General features: G+C 43.8%; 1 protein-coding gene across 8 annotated transcripts in view; it reads left to right on the top strand.

Moving 5' to 3' along the window:
- The first annotated feature begins 7,119 nt into the window (after positions 1–7,119).
- Positions 7,120–19,595, top strand: part of LOC148029138 (3-phosphoinositide-dependent protein kinase 1-like) — a 107,600-nt gene continuing 95,124 nt past the window's right edge. For 7 of the 8 annotated variants that reach the window (XM_087687897.1, XM_087687898.1, XM_087687892.1 and 4 more), the window contains exons 1-2: positions 7,120–7,266; positions 7,540–7,708. In XM_087687897.1, coding sequence (XP_087544023.1) covers positions 7,571–7,708 — 138 coding nt within the window. In that variant the 5' untranslated portion in view covers positions 7,120–7,266; positions 7,540–7,570. Of the gene's footprint in view, positions 7,267–7,539; positions 7,709–19,595 lie in introns of those variants that run through there. The other variant, XM_087687894.1, reaches the window with a different exon arrangement.

The following is a 19,595-nucleotide window of genomic DNA, read 5'->3' as shown; positions in this document are numbered from 1 at the left end:
ACATGTAGCTCCTCCTCAATGAGAACTTTATCAGCCAGAGAGTTCTCTTGGCTAGTTCCAGCTAAGTCCGTATCCCGAATGGCAGTCAGCACTCGAAAGAAAGTTGGTGCCACATAGGTTGGTTCTCTTTGATACCGCCATTTGGCTAATTGCTCCTCTGAGACTGTCATAATCTAGGCTCCTAGCTCAGCCATTGCAACGCGGCTTTCAAACCAACGTTTTTCAAATTGACTTCGACCCTCTGATTGTTGCTTTAGCTGCTCTATCTCTAAGAGATTTGGTTGGCTGAGCACATCATTGAATGTTACTGTTAAGCGTAATTCGTCGGCTTCCTCGTCAGAGATGAGTCGCATGCATTCATGCAGGAACCTGTCATAGTGCTCGTTAAGATGTTCTTGCTCTTCCCAAGATAGGAAAAATGGCAAGTATTCTCCAAGCTGCTCCTTAGGGAATACATCCATGTCCGCAAGGACGTAGACACGTGCGAATACCTTGAGCTTAGCATCCAACTCAGTTAAGCATTCTGCGACACTTCTATGTTCAACGAGGGCTTGCTTGGTTGCTATCTCATGCAAGGTTCTAGGAGTTTGCTTAGGCTTTAGCATAGCTGGGGCAAGATTGGTCAACGCTAGGATTTCTTATACTCTCGAGGTTTCCACGTTTCTCTTGAGGCTTTGTTATTGCATCATGGTTCTCCTTGGATGTGACTGGTATAAATTTGTCACCCTGTTGTGACAGCGTTGTATCCACTCTTGATTGGTCAATGCGAGTTCTATTGTCGGTGGATTGAGTGTTGAAAGCAACCATTGATGGTAACGGCTGCTTTGATTTTTCAGAGCGCACGGATGTGTCTGAGGTTTCACCGCTATTAAAAGAGACATCAATGGGTTCATTGGTGGATGGACTCGATGCTTTATTCCCCAACTCTCTAGCGCTCTTGGTCTCAATGCTCTTGGGGTCGACAACCATCTGTAGCTGCTATTGTTTTCGTTGTTTTCTCCTCTTTTTCTTGGTCAATGAAGGTGCATAACTTAATGACTCAGGACCCTGAACTAGGTCAGTCGTTGATATGCTTGGTTGGGCCTCAGCTTTCCCCTTCTCTGGTGTGTCCTCATGGGACGTAGCTGCACCCTGTTGGACAGCCTTGCTAGGTTGTGAGGGTACAGCTGCCTCCCTTTTTGGAGAGTCTAGCTCTTTAGCCAATTCCCTTGTGTTTAACTCCTCCAGCCTAGGCTTTAAGCACTTTGGAAGTACTGGAGTTGTTAAGGATGCTGGTTGCGGCACCTCCTCCACTGGTGAACTGCTAAGGACACGTTTCGCAAGGGGCGTTATCACGGCCAAGGGCTGTGACTGTTGTGATCCCTGATTGGAAGTAGTAGCAGTTATTTCAGTGGACTGGCTACTACTAGTAGATTGCAGCGTCGAGTCCCTAGGGCGATCGGAAGTGGTCATGTCTTTTATTGCCCTTTGAGCATTCACTTGTGTAGATCGATCTAGTCACATTAGGTTGCACAGGCATATCCTTGGGCCGAGAGCTACGAATGGTGTCCTGTCCCACCTCTTGGACATTTGGAAGCTTAGATGGAGATAGAGATTGGGATTGAGCAGCCGCCCTTAACGACTGCTGTTGTGCTTCCTATGTCTATTTGGGAAAAGAGGGTGTAGGAGATCTAGGGCTCTTAGGTGGACGTGGCACTGGCGAAATGATTTGCTCGAGGCTTTTAGACGATTGTGCCATTTTCTTTGTTGAGCAATCAGCCTTCTCACGAGCAGCGTTGTGCCTCTGGTGCTCATTGTCCTCTTGGGAAGTCAAAAGCTCCTTGAGCACTATTGGTCTATGTGCACGCTCAATGGTTACATATGACATCTACTTAGTAAGCATGCTAGGATGAGGCTCTCTCTTTCGAACACTTATGTTTGGTTTCTTGCCTCGAGACCTGGAGTTTCTTTTAGATTTCCTCCTGTGCTTCACTGCTTTTGATGTAATCTGGCCTTCAGCTGATAGAGGTGGTTTAGCAGGGGGTTTTGGTACCCAAATCCATTGGTTACCTGCATAATACCCTTGAGCACGTGGCAACGCTTTGGATATCCATCTCGGCGTTGTATTGGCTCTCCATCGATGCCTTCGTCTATAAGGCTTGGGCTTCTTGGGTCTTCTACGATATTTGTAAGTCCAAAGCTCGTCCTTGGCATTGTCTCTTAACCTTCTTATTTCGGGCATGGCCTCACTCACTGGTTCTCGTTGTTCGACATGTGCTTGTATCAACTCTTATAAGTCCTTGCTCTCATTAGTAGGATTGACTGTTATGTCAGCACCTTCCTTGCCTTTCCCTCGAGGTTTGATGAGGTCACCTTTGCTAAAGGTCGTGACTATCCTCACTCCCGGTAGTGTAAGGTGTATCCTCTGTGCTACATAGTCGGCCTCACACTTGGTCACCCTTTTGAAGGGTCTTCCTAGGAGGGTTTCCTTTCCGTAATTAGCACTATTTGGAGGAACATGAAATAGGATAGGCAAGCTTTCAGTTTTAACTATCGCAAGGATTTTGCACTTCCCTATGAGTGCTTGTGGGTTTCCCCCGTAAGGGCTAAGAGTTGCCTTAGTCAGTGTGAGCTCTGATTGGCCTAGTAGGGTCCATGATTCATAAGTCAAGATATTAAAATTTGCTCCTTCATCAATCGGAGCATTGATAGTATGCTCTCTTTTCGTGGTGAGTTTGACCCTAAGATAAGCAGGTAGTACTATGTCTTCATCTTCCGGGTCTCGGCTTGTAAATTTAAGCCTTCTGACAAATGCCCTTGAGTCCCCAACTGCACGACCAGATGTGGATTCCCCACCGATGTCTTAGGTCATCTATGCAGTGCTGCTCAAGATACATCTCTCGTCAAGAGTGTCATGTCTAGTCGTCTTCGCGTTGTAGCTTGCTGATGTTGTGTTTTGCTATGACTAAACATGGTTTGAACACAATGTCCTTGTGTTCTCGTGGTGTGGCCCTTTTGCCTTAGATGGCTAGATTGGCTTGTTGAGGTTCTAGGGTCTCTTTTTGTCTTTGTTTGGGTGTGGGCTTCTGTTTGCTGCTTTGTAAGTAAAGATCTATGCTTGTGTAGAGCCATTACTACACTAGGGCCTAATTTAGAGGACCTGTTACGGCGTGTGTTTTCTCTCTAACCTACTTGGGGGAGGTGCGGAGGGGGGATAGCCCCCTTTGTGGGGGTCCGCGGGGGGCAGTCCCCCCCGGCCCGCAGGGCCGTTATGGTAAATGCCATACGTGATTTGAAAGACCGTTTATAGCCAAAATTTGAACTACTTGAAGTTTCAGCCCAGTGATCGATCTATGATATGATTTCGGCTCTATGTGGTCTCTCGGTCAGTTTCACTGTCTTCAGGTTAAAATTTGAGAAAATCTAAATTCGGCCCAACAGGTCCGAATTGCAGGGGCTGAGTGCCCGATTTGGACCATCCAAGGGCCGAGTAGAAAGGGCCGAATGTAACTGGTCCGAATGTCAAATTCGGCCAGTCTGAGTCTGGATGTCCGAGGGCCGAGTCAGGAGGGCCGAGTCTGGTGGGTCGAGGGCCGAATTTCAAAGTTGGTCTGAATGCTCAATTCGGACGGGCCGAGCGGTGGGTGTGTGAGTTGAGTGGGCCGAGGGCCAATTCTGGGACTCGGCCCAGGATCACCGTCACTCGGACACGCCGAACACGGCACATTTTTTTGCCGAACTTCATGAAATCCACCGCGTCGAGCATTGGAGGCCTTCCCCTTGGTCGAGCAGATCCAGATCCAACCTACTCATGTAGGGGAAGGTATAGAATTACCTGGGCTAGGCAAATATCTCCCGGATGGCAAGATCGAAGCGGATCCACTCAACGAAGCTTTCTTTCTCTCTCCTGCTCTCTTGAAACCCTGCAATGCACAATGTGGCCTTTCTTGCCACTCTTGACCCCTTATCACCCTGTCCAGGCCTGCACTCACCTCAATATTGCTTCCCTTACTAACATTTAACCCAAAATTTCATTTCTTGCCCTTCTTTTCCCTGTTTCAGCCTGCTATAAAGCAATAGAAAACCCTACTATTTGCTCCAATATTTTGCTCCTATCCCTCCTAAATGCAAGAAAAATTTATAAGAAAAATACCTACACTACTCCACCATGCTTTCCCAAGTCCAAAACAACAAAAACCTACTTGCTAAGGAGATCGAATACCTCTTCAAACTCCCTCGCTTCCTACCTATCTACCTCAAGCACCGGTTCGGGGAAAACCCTACTTCAATGCTCAATTTGAAGCGCACAAGCGCTCAAGGCTTGAATCCGTTGGTCCCAACAAAACGGAACCAAAATGTGGGAGCTTTCACTCAACCGCCAAGACCCACGGGCCACTTATTGTTTCAAGCGTTCCAAGCCGAGCACTAATGGCTACCTCTCACATAGCCGACACGCCATCCATATCTATGGGTGTAGTGAGCTTACCTCCATGCCGATCGAGTTACCTCCTCTCCCGGCACTCCGGTAGCTCCACGATCCAAGTGCAAGCTTCAAGCAAGCTCCATCCTCAAACTCCACGCTCCAAGCTCCATAGCCACGAGCAAGAGAAGAGAAAATAAGAGAAAAGAAGAAGAGAGGAGAAGATGGAGAGCTTCTTCTCCTCGGTCCCTCACCCTCACACACTCACTCCCTCACACTCTCACACTCCCTCTCTCAAGCACAAGCTCAAGCAAGCAAGAAGAAGAATAATAATAATAAGAGGAGACCCACTTTTGGCCACACACAAGAATGAGCTTCTCATTCACTTCTCAACTTTATATACAAAACCCTAAATCCCTTTTGGGTGGTCATCCCCTTATCCCCTTTTTTACATGGCCGGCCGTGGCTTAGGCCCTTTTTCCCATTGTCCTTCTATCTTCCTAGCTTCCTTTCCACCGCCCGTCTACATTTACAAATTGCATGGGTGAGAGCCTGGCGCTCCTTGAATTAAACCATGATGCGCTTGCACTCTTTTACAAAAGTATTGACTTGCTCTTTTCCTTGTGCATCTTGCTCCCTTATTTAGGACTTTTCTCCTTGTGTGTCTTTGTCTTCCGTTTCACTTTGCCTTGGCCTTTGTCTTCTGCTTTAGCTTTTCCGGATTTTCCACCTTCGTTCGTTTGAGGGTTAACAGCTGTCCAGGGGCTGCCATGAACTTGCGCAAATTCACGCTGACTATATGGGGTTGTTGCTCACGTTTTTGTGCTGGTCAAGGTGGTAGGAAGCTCAAAGGGGTGCCAAAGAAGGCACACAACAAGCCTAAGGTGCCCCACAAAAACCTATGTCAAGATATGGAGCTAGCAAGATACAATGGTGCTACTTCCTTCTTCTTCTCAATACCCCAACAACATTGGGGTATTGGCAAATTCTAATACATACGAACGATAGAGAAAACACAGCCTTTCACACATCAAAGGGCTTCTACAAATTTAAAGTAATGGATTTTTTTGGACTTTCTAATGCACAGAGTCCATTTCAACGTCTAGTTGATAAATTGTTTGCTCATCTTATTACTAAGAAAGTGTTAGTTGTTTACTTAGATAATATCCTTATTCATACTAAGACTTGGGAGGAACATTTTAGACTAACAGATGAAGTATTAACAAGATTAAAAATATCTAATATCTTAAACTGCAACGAAAAAGTTGTAGATGGGGTCAAACCAAATTAAAACTCCTAGGATTCATAATCTTGAATGGAGGTATCCAAATTGGTCCAAAAAAGATAGCAATTAAAAAAAGCATTTTTAGAACCTAAAAATATTAAACAATTATAATGTTTTTTAGGAATAATGATTTTTTCAAATCGGTTTCTACAAATAGTAGCAGAAATAACAAACCCATTAGGTAAGTTGTTGAAAAAGAATTAGAAATTTGAATGGTCTAAACACACATTTAAACCATTAAAAGATCTAATATCTAAAGCAATAGTACTAATTTATCCCAATTTTGAAAAACATTTTCTTTTAAGAATATGCACTTCTAATGTTAGAATTGGAGCAGTATTACTATAACACGGTAACCTTAATAAATGGAGAGCAATTTGTTTTATTAGCCCCTCTCTTACAAAAATAGAGATAGATTACTCCACAACTGAAAAGGAGCTCCTTGTTGTTGTATGGTCCATACAGAAATTACATCGTTACGTACATGGATCAAATTTGATCGTCAAATAAATCATCAACCGTTGACATCTTTATATAAGAAAATCTCATTGACATGGTTGCCTACTGAAATGGATCTTGATAATCCAAGATTATAACTTTGAAATAGAATATTGCAAAGGAACTACGGAGGCTCTTTTTAGAATAACACGCATTCAGAACACAACAAGAAATTACCTACCTACAGATATACAAGTAAGAGCAAGACTCCAACAATAGGGTCTTGATATACAAAAAAATCATCAATGAAATTCGAAACAATAATCCCAGTATCCCAAAAACCTACTTAATCCAAAATAATGTGTTATATTATGTGGATCAACGAGGAATGAAGCCAATAATTCTTAAGTTCTTACAAAACAACTATATAGAATCTTTTCATGCTCATCCTTTATTTGGACACCTAGGATTCTAAAATGTCTAGAATATTATAAGAAAAAATATAGTTGGCCAAAACTTTGTCACTTTTGGAGCAAACTTTCTAAAGGATTGTAGGAAATGCCTAATATTTAAACCACAAACCAGATAACCGGTTCGACTTCTCTACTTCTTGCTTGCTTGCTTTCTCTCTCTCTCTCTCTCTCTCTCTCTCTCAATTTCACAATATTATTTTTACCAAGTTGTTTTAAAAAATTCAAGACCAATGCCAATGGGGTTGTGCAGCAGCGGTTTGGGTGTGGGTCTCATACCAGTGCATCATGCATGAGTTCAATCCCTATGCATCATATACCAAATGCATGAGTTCAATCCCTACGCACTGCATCCCCAAAGGCATAACGAGATATCTATACATTTCTAAAGCAATCCACATTAATATAGATGGTGGTGGGACTGCATCGAGGAAAATAAGTGGCTCTAAAGTTCGAACAATGATTGGTAGTTCACTTCGTTTATAAAGACATGAACAGCTCTTTGTTTTTGGTAATACACGAGCATCTCTCTCTCTCTCTCTCTCTCTCTCTCTGTGTCTTTGTAGTGAAAGGCTCTTTTGTTCGCACTGGTTCAACAATTCAATGGCAACGTGCATTCCGTCCAGCAACATTGTCAATTGTTGGATCTGATTTAGGACCACACATCCATCAAGGTTGCTAGCACGTCCTTCTCCTGCATGGCTGTCGCATTGCATTGACAGACTAAGACAAATCATCATCTTCATCATTCTTCCTTTTGAAGCTTTTGCCCCTCATGGCGGGATTGAGAAAATCATATCATAATTTTCTTTATCCTCTCTTCTGAAGTTTTTACCCGCCATGGTTGGATTTGTAGCCTCAATCGATACTAATGGAAAAATTCCCCATAAATGCAAGCTCTTTCGTCACCTGACTGTTGATTAATCGTTTATTGTGCCGAAATGCAGGCTTTATACTGCATAGGAATACACGGCCGCCATGAATTATAATACATCAGAGGAGAGAAAAGATCATCCTTCTCCTATTCAGAGGCCTTCTTTCAGGGCACCTCAAGAACCATTTACTGCTAAAGATTTCGCGTATGGGCAACTTTTGGGCTTGGGTTCCTATTCCAAGGTAACTGCTCTCTCTTATTCACTCCATCTGTTTTTTTCCAGTCGATATGGTGCACTGTGATTGTTATCAGGGTTAGATGCACGGATGCTGAAGTAGTTGCTGTTCGGGAACCGCAACTTAGAGAGGTGCGAAGGGTGTAAGGGGGAGGGAGGGAGCCAGCGCTGTGGTGCCAAAGCCGGCCAGGAGAAATGCCTGCCCAAGGAGTCCAAATGGATCACAATAGAGCCACACTCATACACCTGAATATAATCCCATTCAAGTTCAAGAATATGCGCAATATACAATGCTGACATCCTCTCTTAGGAGGGAGAGAGTGATGAAGGGAGCCAATCAGCTGTGGTGCCAAAGTCGGCTAGGAAAAATGCTTGTCCAAGGTGTCCAATTGAACCACAAGAGAGCCACACTCTCACATCCATGTATAGATGAGGCTCAAGTGCCCCACGTGAAGAAATGCTCTAAATGCAAAAACATAAAACCAATTGTACAACAAAGCACAAATTGATAAACATAGAGCATAGTTAGGGTTAGGATTAGGGTAACTCAAAGATAGTGAGTAAAATGAATGATAAAGTGAATGGATAATGAATATACAATGCTCATGCAACAAACACATTATGCAGTGAATATTGAATCTTGACCTCTTGTATCTTTGGGATCAAGGTAGAGGTTACGAGCTATAGAGTGTGCCGTACTCCGAATGGATCTCGAATCTCGCAACAAAGATAGTCTCCGAGTGTCGAACACTAGAAATGCAGCCAAGGAAGGCTGGATTTGGTACAAACAGTAGTGTAGAAGATCAAGTGCCAGATGGTAGTAAATGTTTGGGGGAAGCTCTGACCATGATGTCCTTCGCAAACGGAGTGTGGGTAGTAAAGATATGGCTCTTGAAACTTGCAAAAATGAGATTAAGGGAGAATGGTGGGTTGCATGTCTATTTATAGAAAGTTTAGGACACCCAAATTAGAGTTTTGCATATGGGATATAGTAACTCTCTAAGATCATGTTTCTTTTAAAAATAAGAATGTTTATTTATTAATTAAGGGTGTTTTGGGGCTTTTTAAGTCCGGCTAATGCATTTTCAGCTCAATACTCCACCTTCACCATCCTCTCACACTCCTCTGGCATTGGGAGAGTTGTGAGGGATGACCTACATCACCTATACTAGCAAGCTGGAAAGGAGGCTCAGATAGTTGGTGCTGGGGCTGCATGGCTGATGCCTAAAGCTAGACCTAGAGATGATGAAAACCAATTGATGGGGTCGTTACCCTTCTGCTTTGCCCTCTCCTTCTCCTTCCACAATGCTACTGATGTCATGCAATCCTTCCGAAGATGTCCCTTCTTGCCACAATGATAGCAGTAAGGCTTCATCTTCTTCTGTAGGTCACCTCTCTCTAAAGCTTGAACATCCGGAGCACCTAGAGACAACATCCTCATTGAAACTTGAATATGAGCACAATAAGTCTCCAATAGAACACTCGTAGATGAGTAACTAATATCTGCATATTGGTCATTGGTAGTAGAACCCAGAGGAGCCATGATAAGGGAGACATAGAGAAGATGAAATAAGTCAAGGGAAAGTGAAGGAGAGGTGTGCTGCCAAGAATACAGGCTCATAACAGTTCAAGAGATCTAGTAAAGCATAGTATATAGAGGGTGGTGTATGGAAACACGATAACCGTATACACAAGAACCCTCTTTAAAGCTGAGCAGTGAATCAAAAGCTGATCAGGAAACGACAACTGCTGCATAGAAAGTGAAAGAAGATCAATCAGAAGAGGACAGACCAAATGCAGCTAGGGAAATATCAAAACACAGAGGTAGCCCAATAAAATGCAGATGCTGGAGGGTCAATAACAGGTCACCCAGCCCTGCAACAGTCCCAAGTGTAGAAATCACAGATTGCAGGGTGAAACACGTAGGACAGCAAACAGGCCTTTTGTCTCAGCAGGTGGATCATTACCAAGCAAGCAAGGCAACTCATCAACATAGCATATGTACACAACAACCCTTTGTATCTTTCTACTAGTCTATTCAGGGTTCAACATTCTTTATCTTTGAGTTCTCTCTCTCTTAGGGTAATTGCATTAATCTCTCTTTCTGTCTCTCTCACACATGCACGCACGCACACACAAACTCTCTCTTTCTGTCTTTCTCTCTCTCTGTGTGCTCATCTATCTTGTTGGACTTGTGTATCCGCTTTTGCAATGTTGCACTTTGACATGGTATCATAACAGTTAAGCACTCATCTGAGGCGGATCCGTTTAAAGAGGAGGTTTCAACGTGACACAAAGACTGTATTTTCAGTGTACGAATGTGAGTAGGAGGGCTGTGCATCAACCTATGACTGGAGCAAGCAAAGCCACACATGAACGGGGATTGTTTGTTGTTTTTTGTGTGTAGGAAGAATGGAAGAAGCACAGAAAAGGCCGTCCTTTCAATCTTTGGAGCAGATTTTGAATTTTTATCACCTTTGGTAGTAACCTAACCTCAAGGTTCGGGCAAAGAATTTTGACGGCTGCATTTTTGGAGCCGAGGGGGATTACTAGGCACATGCTATCTATTCAAGGCAGGAGAAGGGTGTCTATTGATGTCCTTATTCTACCCGCCCTTCCTTAGGATCAAACACTTGATTGCAAAAACTTTAGCATCTGGAAGGTGACTGATGGAGGCGATTCTAGATTCCTACGATTTGGGATTGAAGCCATTGACCGCCCAATGATCCTTTCTCATTCAAGCAAGTGGCGTTGGAGAAGGCATAGGCACATTGAAACAATTTATAAGCTAAATGCTCAAATTAATGGTCACCATGCCAGGAGCTAGAGGTACCGGAATTAAAGTTCATTTTAATTAAAAATCTTCATGATGTTAAATTAAATCAATAAGTTCCTTTCGCTTTTTGGTGACATACCTTGCTTTTGAAACATCGCAAGCGACTGTGATTGCATACAATTAGGATTCAACACGGCATTGGAAATGATTAATACATATTATCTAGCAAGCAAGCATATTGCCGTTACTACATGTTTTTTAGCAACCAGGTAAACTAGCGCTATTATATGCTTTTCAGTAACCAAGCATGTTGCCGTTACTACATGTATTGCCAATGTACAATTGTTCATACATATTTCCAAGTAATGAAGCATGTTGTTGTTACTCCATGTACTACCAATGTACGATTATCCATAGACGTTTTGAAGTAACCAAGCACATTGTTGTTATTCCATATTTTGGGAATGTACATTTTTTTCCAAGACGGTAGTTACTGCACTAATATACAAACAATCAAAACTGTACAAATCCATAGCTATCAAAATGGTACTCATTGCACTAGTAAATAACCAAGCATAACTGTAAAAATGCATTGTCTAGTAGATTATTCATAGGAGTACCTATATGGAGTCTAAAAATCTCCAACAGTCTCTAGATACTTAAGCATATCTATATCAAAAGGAAGTAGAAGCACCACCCTACTCTTGAGCGTTATACATTGCTCCAAATTTGTGCTTTGTTGAGCCAGACTGAAGTCCCCACTCCAACTAAAAAGCATCAAGGTAAAGTTGTAATAAATGAAGCAATTCTACCAAATCATCCTCCATGCATTTTGTATCAAGCGGTATATAGTTCTGAAACTTCACTAAATACTGATGGGAGACTTTACCCTTGACCTTCCTTTCCTTATGCACCAATATTTGTGCAAGAACCAAGATTTCATCAAGTTCCTTAACCTTTGGTTATACCTTATCACTAATATCCTCTCAGATCCTAGACATGGCATGAGACAGAGGGATCTGGAATGTTGTCAAAGTAAAGCTTGAGGAAGCATCTTCGTAAACAAATCTACAAGATTGTTCTTTGTCTTGCAGTACTCCACATCTATAGTCCCATCTAGAAGCTTCTTCCAAATGAAGTGGTACTGTATCTCTATGTGCTTCGTCTGAGCATGGAACACTAGGTTTTGTGCCAAGGCATTGCAACTCTCATTGTCAGACCAAAGGGTATTAGGCCTTGACTGAGAGCAACCAAGCTCCTCCAATAACCTTCAAAGCCACATAGTCTCGCATGTGATGGAAGATGCTACGCAACACTCCACCTCAGTCGAAGATAAGGCAACCGTGGATTGCTTCTTGCTGCTCCATGAAACAACACGTACACCCAAGGTACAACAATAACTTGTTGTGGACCTCTTGTGGTCCACATCTCCAGCCCAATTTGAATTGCTTCAATATGTAAGTACAAGATTTGAACCGTATGTACCTATTGGGTACAAGATCCCGAGATCAAAGGTCCTCAAAAACCGTAAAATTCGCAAAGTAGCCTGCCAATGCACCTTGTGATGTGCAATCATGAACCCAACCAACAAACCTACAACATAACACAAATCAATATGAGTATTGAGAAGCCAAATCAAGGACCCAATAAGCTGCCTCTAACGGGTAGCATTCGCCAAAGGTGAATCAACATGAGTTGTGGCCTTCTAGTTTGGATCCATAGGAGTTGATAGGGACACGTATCCCTCCAACTCAAACATAGTCAAGAGCTCCTGCACATACTGCTGCTAGGAGATGAAGATCCCTAGTTGAGTTTGATAGATCTCATGCCCCAAGAAGAAATGGAGAAGGCCCATGTCTGTCATCTCGAACTTCTCGTGAAGTGTTGTCTTGGTTGCCTTGACCATTTGTACATGATCACCTGTGAAAATCAAATCATCAACATAGAGTACAAAGCATGTGCCCCCTCTGAAATGTGGACATAAAGCTATGGATCGGCCGTGAAGCGTTGATACCTCAATTGCTGCTAGAGGAACGAGTCGATCTTCTCATTCCAAGCATAGGGAGCTTGTTTGAGGCCATAGAGGGCCTTCTTTAACCTATAGACTTGTCCATGGGATGAGGAAAAATTAGGAGGTTGCTCAATATAGATCTTCTCCTTCAAATCACCATGGAGGTAGGCGGAATACACATCAAGTTGATAAACCGGCCATCTCTTATGGTTGGCTAAGGTAAGAATGGCTCTAATGGTAGCCATCCGAGTTGTAGGTGCAAAACTGTCACGGAAATCCACCCCTAGACATTGTGCAAAACCCTTTGCAATGAGCTGCGCCTTGTTTTTATCCAAAGTACTATTGTTGTGATATTTATTTTTGAAGACCCATTTGACACCAATCACCTTCCTATGAACGGGTTGAGGCACAAGATCCCAAGTATCATTCCGCTTAAGAGTATCTTACTCCTGCTCCATAGCCTTCTTTCAATGTGGTAATTACAAAGCGTCCTTCACGGAGGTGGGCTCCCTATCTTGCATAAGACGGGCCTCCAAGAACGCTGCTGCTATCCTACGATTGCCACTCCTCATTAGGGATCCCCTCAATCCCTACATCACAGAGTGTATCATAGGCCCAACAAGGAGGAGGCCTTTCCTTGTCGCTCTCCATCTGTTAAAGTATTTGGAACATCCAGCGGCGGTGGCTTAAGTAGTGGGGCTGGTGGTGAAGTAGAATTCTCATTTGAAGAATAAGTATCCCCCAGAGGCATGGGCTCCAAGGGAATAGGCTTTGGTGCCCAGCTATCTTCGGGATCTCCAAGTACAAGGTGCTCCTCATTCCCCTCTAAAGCTGGAACTTCCATAAATTGCACATCATGACTTGTGTAGACATCCTGCTTAATAGGGTCATAGAATTGATAGCCTTGGGATTGCGGGCTATAACCCACAAATACTTGTTTCTTTGAAGCCTCTTCAAACTTGTCTCTCTGAGTCTTTGGGATATGAACAGAGGCATCACAACCAAAGATTTTCAAATAAGAAACATTTGGCTTGGCTCCAAAATAAGCCTGGTAAGGGATCATACCAACCACGGCTGAAGTAGGTGACCGATTGAGGATATGGATAGCAATAGCAATAGCCACAGCCTTAGCCCATAGACACTGAGGTGTTTGACAATGCTCCATCATGGCGCAAGCCATCTTGATCACACTCTTGTTCTTTTGCTCAAATATGCTGTTCTCTTGAGGTGTGTTTGTGTTTGTAAACTCTTGGTGAATAGCACGATTCGCACAAAGTCTAGTAAACTCGTTAGAGACGAACTCTCCTCCCTTGTTTGACTGTGAGGTCTTCAGATTCCGGTTTGATCAGTTCTCCTCAAAGAGCAACCAATCCTTGAAGTTGGAGAAGGCCTTTGACTTTAGCGTCAAGAAGTATGCCCATGTCATCTTGCTAAAATTGTTAACAATAAGCACGAAATACAAACTTCTCTTAAGGAACTTCGTCCGCATAGGTCTACAAAGATCTATAGAAACAAGCTCCAAGGGTGCTGAAGATTGCCTCAAAGCCTTGCTGGGAATGGCATCATGATGCTGTTTTCCACGAATGTAGGATACATAAGGTTGCTGGCTTACCACAATGTTTGGAAAACCTTGGTGGACAAGCTGTTTCCTAGATGCCTTCTCAAGGTAGTCATAATTCAGGTGGCCAAATTGAGCATGCCAAAGCTCAGATTGTGTCCGAGAAGTAAGAAGAAGAGAAGTCAAGGAAGGAGACCTCAACTTGTAGGCTCCATTCTTCTCATAACCTGTTGAAAGCACATTTTTTGAGCCATGCTCAAGAATCCCGAAAGAGCGCATAAAGCACCTCCGACAAGCCAAGAGCGCAAATCTTGTGCACGAAAAGCAAATAGTAACCCAAGTTTGTCACATAAAGCACCTCCGAAGTATAAGCAGCATCTTGTCCATTTGGAATGAGTTGCATGTCACCCCTACCTTGAATGGAAATAGAAGAGCTATCTCCAATGAGAATTCGCCCATGCAAAGGCCACAAATGGGCAACACCTGCATAAGAAGTGGTCATGTGCCAAGAGGCACCACTGTCAACAATCCATTCACGAGGGTGTGGGGCCATCAACATAGCATCAAAAGCCTTTGGGGTCAATACCTGAACCACCTCCAAATGGAGGAAAACAATTGATGAGGGAGCGGCCACTGCTTCAGAATCCTTTGAAACCTTCTCCTTCTTAGTGTCCTTATCCTTGTTGCAGCAATCCTTCTTCCAGTGATGTGTCTTGCCACAGATGTGACAAGTAGATTCCTTCTCTTTGTCCTTCTTTGGTCTGTCGTCCTTCTTTTTATTGTCCTTCCTCTTCTTTTGAGAGGGTTGACATGCCAAGGCCCTGACTAAGTAGTAAGAAGCAGTTTGCCCTTTAAATTGATCCTCCTGGTCCAAGACCATAGAAACCAACTCCTCCCATTGAAGAGTTGACTCTCACCCTGAAGCAATCAAGGTGGAGTAAAAAGTACCAAACCTAGGCGGTAGCTATGAAAGAAGAGTTATCACCATGTCTTCGGATGTGATTACCTTCTATGCATTTTGAACTTGCATTTGAAGTTGCCATAGTTTGTTCACATGCTCCCGCATAGAAGGTGACTTGTTGGGGCTCAATGTCCTCATCTACACTTCCAAAGACACCCGTTTCATAACAGTCATTCGGTCATACAACACTGTCAAGTGCTCAATATGGACAATCATGGTTGTAGTATATGAAAGGAAGAGAAATGAGTGGATGCAAGCATTCAGTTTGTCCCAATGTGCTCGAGCCTTTGCCAAATCCGCATGATTATTTACAGAAAGTTTGGACTCGTCGCTTGATGTAGGATGGTCAATGGCCTCCATAACAAGCTTCACCAAATCATAGGACTCCAAGATGGCAAGCATCATAATATGCCAAATGCTGTAGTTCTCGCCATCGAGCTTTTGATTTGATGGAAGAGTTAGTAGAATGGGCACCTTCCGATCCATAATCGCTTGAAACTCCATGTCGGCCTCAGAAGCCATCTTCACTTTCTATGCTTGCAAAAACACAAAAGCAGCCCCCCGCTGTAGAATGTAGCTTGCTAGGGCTCTTCTCCAATCGCCCTGCACCTTCTTCACTTGCCAAAGGCAATGAAAATGTAGAATCTGCAATTGAAGACTCAAAACACAGCTTTCCTCCTTTTCGAACAGCAGAAATATGCAATAGAGCCAGCAACTTTGCTTCTTTCTTGCACGTCCATACTCGCCTCAGCCTCATTCCAATGTGCAGCCCTCCCGCTTGTCCTTGAATACTGAAAATGCAGCCTTGTGTCACGCTGAAAACTCCTTTTTAGGTCTGCCCGTAATCAATCAGTTTTTGTGCTGCTTTAATACCATGTCAGAGTGCAATGGTGTGGAAGTGTATGACTTAGAGAGAGAGAGAGAGAGAGAGAGAGAGAGAGAGAGAGAGAGGAACGCTACATGAAGATAGCCACGTGGAATGTGAGAGGCATTTGTTCTTGCAATAAGCAGCATGCCATGTGGAGTTTATTGCACGAGAATCAGTGGGATGTCTTGTGTGCTGTTGAGCACAAGAGTCACGATGAAGCAGGAAAAGTTGTGGATTGCCATGGCTTTCGCTTGTTTTATGCAGGGACTCATGCCATGCATTATTCTGGTGTGCTTATGATTGTCCATGAGAAATATTAACCTGTTCTTATAAAAAATGATGTACATGGTCGTTTTGTGGTGATTGAAGTTTTATTTGAAGGAGAGATCTTATGGTTACTTGGGCTCTATGCTCCAAATGACCCTTTATCCCGCCGGGATCTTTGGAATACTTTGAAGACCTCCTTGTCACTTGGCAGATGGGGTTTCTTGATGGGGGATTTTAATATGTGTGTTGATCCTTCGGAGTCCACATCAGAGCATTCGGTGATGGATACTCCGGAAAGCCATGTGTGGAATGCATTTGCTCTTGCCGCACTTCAGCAAGATCTCTGGTCATGGCTACACCCTTCTTCGACAGGATTTACTTTTCATTCGGCGCAGTATACATCTACATGGTCGCGGTTGGACCGCATGTACATCATGCAGGATGATGCTTTTCTCCCTGAGTTCCTGGAAATGAAAGTGTTGCAGCAATACGCCCTGTTGGACCATTTTCCTCTACAGCTTGAAATGCTTGCACAACCCATTGCACCTTTTAAGCAATTTCTGGATAGACTCTCTCTGCGTTTCAACTCGTCCAATTTGAAGCATTCAATCTTTCAGTGTTATATGCAACAATTGATTGATAGATTTTTATTGGACTTCCCGTCTGAAGGCAATGTTTCTTTTCAACGATTGCTCTCTAATGTGCAGCAGGTTGCACGGAAGTATGGGATCCATCATGCCGCTCTTTGTCGCCGGCGTCGACACGCCGCGGAGGAATTGCTGGTTTTGGTTCGTTCTCTACTGGTGGAGACTCCAGATGATGTATTTCTACTGCCATTGGCTATGCATTTGGCTGATCTTCTTAAAAAGTTTCAGTTGAAATCTTACCAACAGGCCAAATTGCAAAAATTGACAGAGAATTTGCAAGATAGTGCTTGTCAAACTCATAAGTTCTTTCGTGCTCTTCATGCATTTCCCGCTCAAGAGAATATGACTAGACTCCAGAATGCAGAAGGTCGTATGGTCACTGATCCTCAGACTATCGTGAATATGTGCAGGAATTATTTTCTAGACCTTCTTGGTTCTACTCCTTCACCTTCGGACCAGACTACTCATGCTCGCTCAGTCTTCTATGATTTAGTCCGCAATCAGGTTCCACATGACATGCAAACTACTTTGGAGACAGATATTTCTGAGGCAGAGGTTATGGATGTTTTGTTACATTTGCCTAAGGATAAAAGTCCCGGCTGGGATGGTCTCACCAATGAATTCTTTGAGGTCTTTGCTACCAGTCTGGTGAAACCATTGACGGCTATGTTTCAGCAGGTTTGGGAAACGGGGTTTATGCCTTCCTCATGGAAAGAAGGACTTATTAAACTGCTTCCAAAACTTCCTTCGCTGTCGATGTTGACACATTGGCGACCAATTTCCTTGATGGGTTCTTTGTATAAAATCTTTTCCAAAGTAATGGCGAATTGGCTCCATAAGCATCTTCCTGCCATTGTGCATCCTCTTCAATATGGTTTTATTAAGGGCTGAAACATTTTGCATAATGTCTTGAATGTGCAACTAGCTATCGACTATGCAAGGCACTCTAATCAGGAGGTGGTATTGATTCAAGTAGACCTGGAAAAGGCGTTTGATTATTTAGACTGGTCCTTCATTGCAGACCTTATGTCTACTATGGGCTTTGGTACTCGGATGGCTTGTTTGATTTACACCATTAGTGTTGCGGCATCTTCGCGAGTTATGTTGAATGGTGGTGTTACCGAGCCTTTTGTCCTTGCACGCTCTGTGAGACAGGGTTGCCCTTTGAGTCCGCTCTTTTTTGCCCTTGCGACTCATCCGGTGCTTTCAATGTTATCTCATATGGTAGCTTCTACTCAGTTGGCTAGATTGTCTCTTCCTTTTGGACACCACTTCATTAGTCAATCCCTGGCTGATGACAACTTTATGATTTTGCGTGCGGATAAGGATAATCTTCACAAAGCATTAGAGGTTTGGACTCTCTTTGGGCACGCTTCTGGTCTTCGTATCAATGCTTTGAAATCAGCCATTCTCAGTTGCACGGAGTCAGATTTGCAGTCACTGGACTGGTAGGGAATGGTTGTTCCCCGTGGTTCCATTGTCAGGCATCTTGGGTATCCTTTGGGTGTTGATGTTCGGCCGAAGCAACTACTAGAGTGGATTTCGCAGAAACTGACAGCTAAGTTTCTGTATTGGAAGTCCCAGGCTTGGCCTTTCCATATTCGCCTCAAAGTGGCTCAGACGATTATGCTGCCAATGCTCACATATTTCTTGCCATTGCTGCCTTGGACTACTACTACATTGAATGCTCTTACTCAGTGCATTCGATTCATGTTATGGAAGAAGGACTCTTTACATGCAGGTATTTCATGGATCTCTTGGTCGCATGCATGTACCCCCAACCGCATGGGTGGTGGGGCTATTTTGGATGCCGAAACTCATATGCTGGCACTCCGTTGGTCTCTTTTTCGTGCCATGTGTTTGGATCATCACCCGTGGGTCTTGATAGCCCGTTATTTTCTTGAGTATCACGGGCTTGTGCATGGTAATACTCAAATTCGGAGCTCCTGGTAGCATGTGCTTAATGCAGACTCTCGGTTTTCTAGTCCTTCATCATCCCTGGTTGCTCACTTTGGTATGTTCTTGGAAAGTGGTTCTCCAGAAGGCTCAATGGCATCCAGCTGAGCATCGGTTAGCTGCTAACTCTTTTCAATAGGAACTGTTGGCAGCCTCGCGATTACTTTCTTGGGAAGGCAAACATGAGCTCAGACCAAAATTTAATCGTATGGCACGTTTGGGCTTGACTTCAGTTGCAGATGCCACCCTTGCTAGTCGCAATGTCTTGATATCGTTTCGTACCGCCAGAAGGCGTTTCAGGATCCCTCGTGGATACTGTGATTTATGGGGACAGCTCTTGATGGTGCTCCAGAGCAGACAGCCCTTTCCTGCCCTTGCGTCGGATCGCCGTCCCTGGCAGGACTGGAACCTTGCAGGTCGCCTGAATTTGGAAAAGGCCTCAGCTAACCAGGTGTATCATCTGCTGATTACAGATCGTCAATGGCTGGCTACTAAAGCCAATACTGTATGGGGATTGCGTAAATCTCGGTCTTGGTGGAAGGCAACTGTGATGGAGGGCTGGATGAACAAGACACCTTTCAAATGCAAGGTCTTTCTTTGGAGGGTGATGATCGGTGGTCTTCCTCTTGCTTCAGCCCTTTCCAAGCGTCAAATCTCCAACGGCAATTGTTTCTTTTGCACCACCAGTGTGGAATCGGCCCGTCATCGATTTATTTCTTGCCCTCTTGCTAAGAAAATCTGGTCACTCTTGTCGGCGGTTTGGAGAGCAGTGGCTGGTTTCTTGCTCAGCCCTTTTGACTAGGCTTTTGCGCAGCCCAAATACCCCACACCGGCTCCGTCACATATGAAG

Source organism: Lygodium microphyllum, chromosome 11 (genome assembly GCF_053477565.2).
Source record: "Lygodium microphyllum isolate KBCC chromosome 11, Lygodium_microphyllum_v1.1.10, whole genome shotgun sequence".
In the NCBI taxonomy this organism is placed as follows: domain Eukaryota; kingdom Viridiplantae; phylum Streptophyta; class Polypodiopsida; order Schizaeales; family Lygodiaceae; genus Lygodium; species Lygodium microphyllum.
This window is presented reverse-complemented; position numbering and strand designations above follow the sequence as displayed.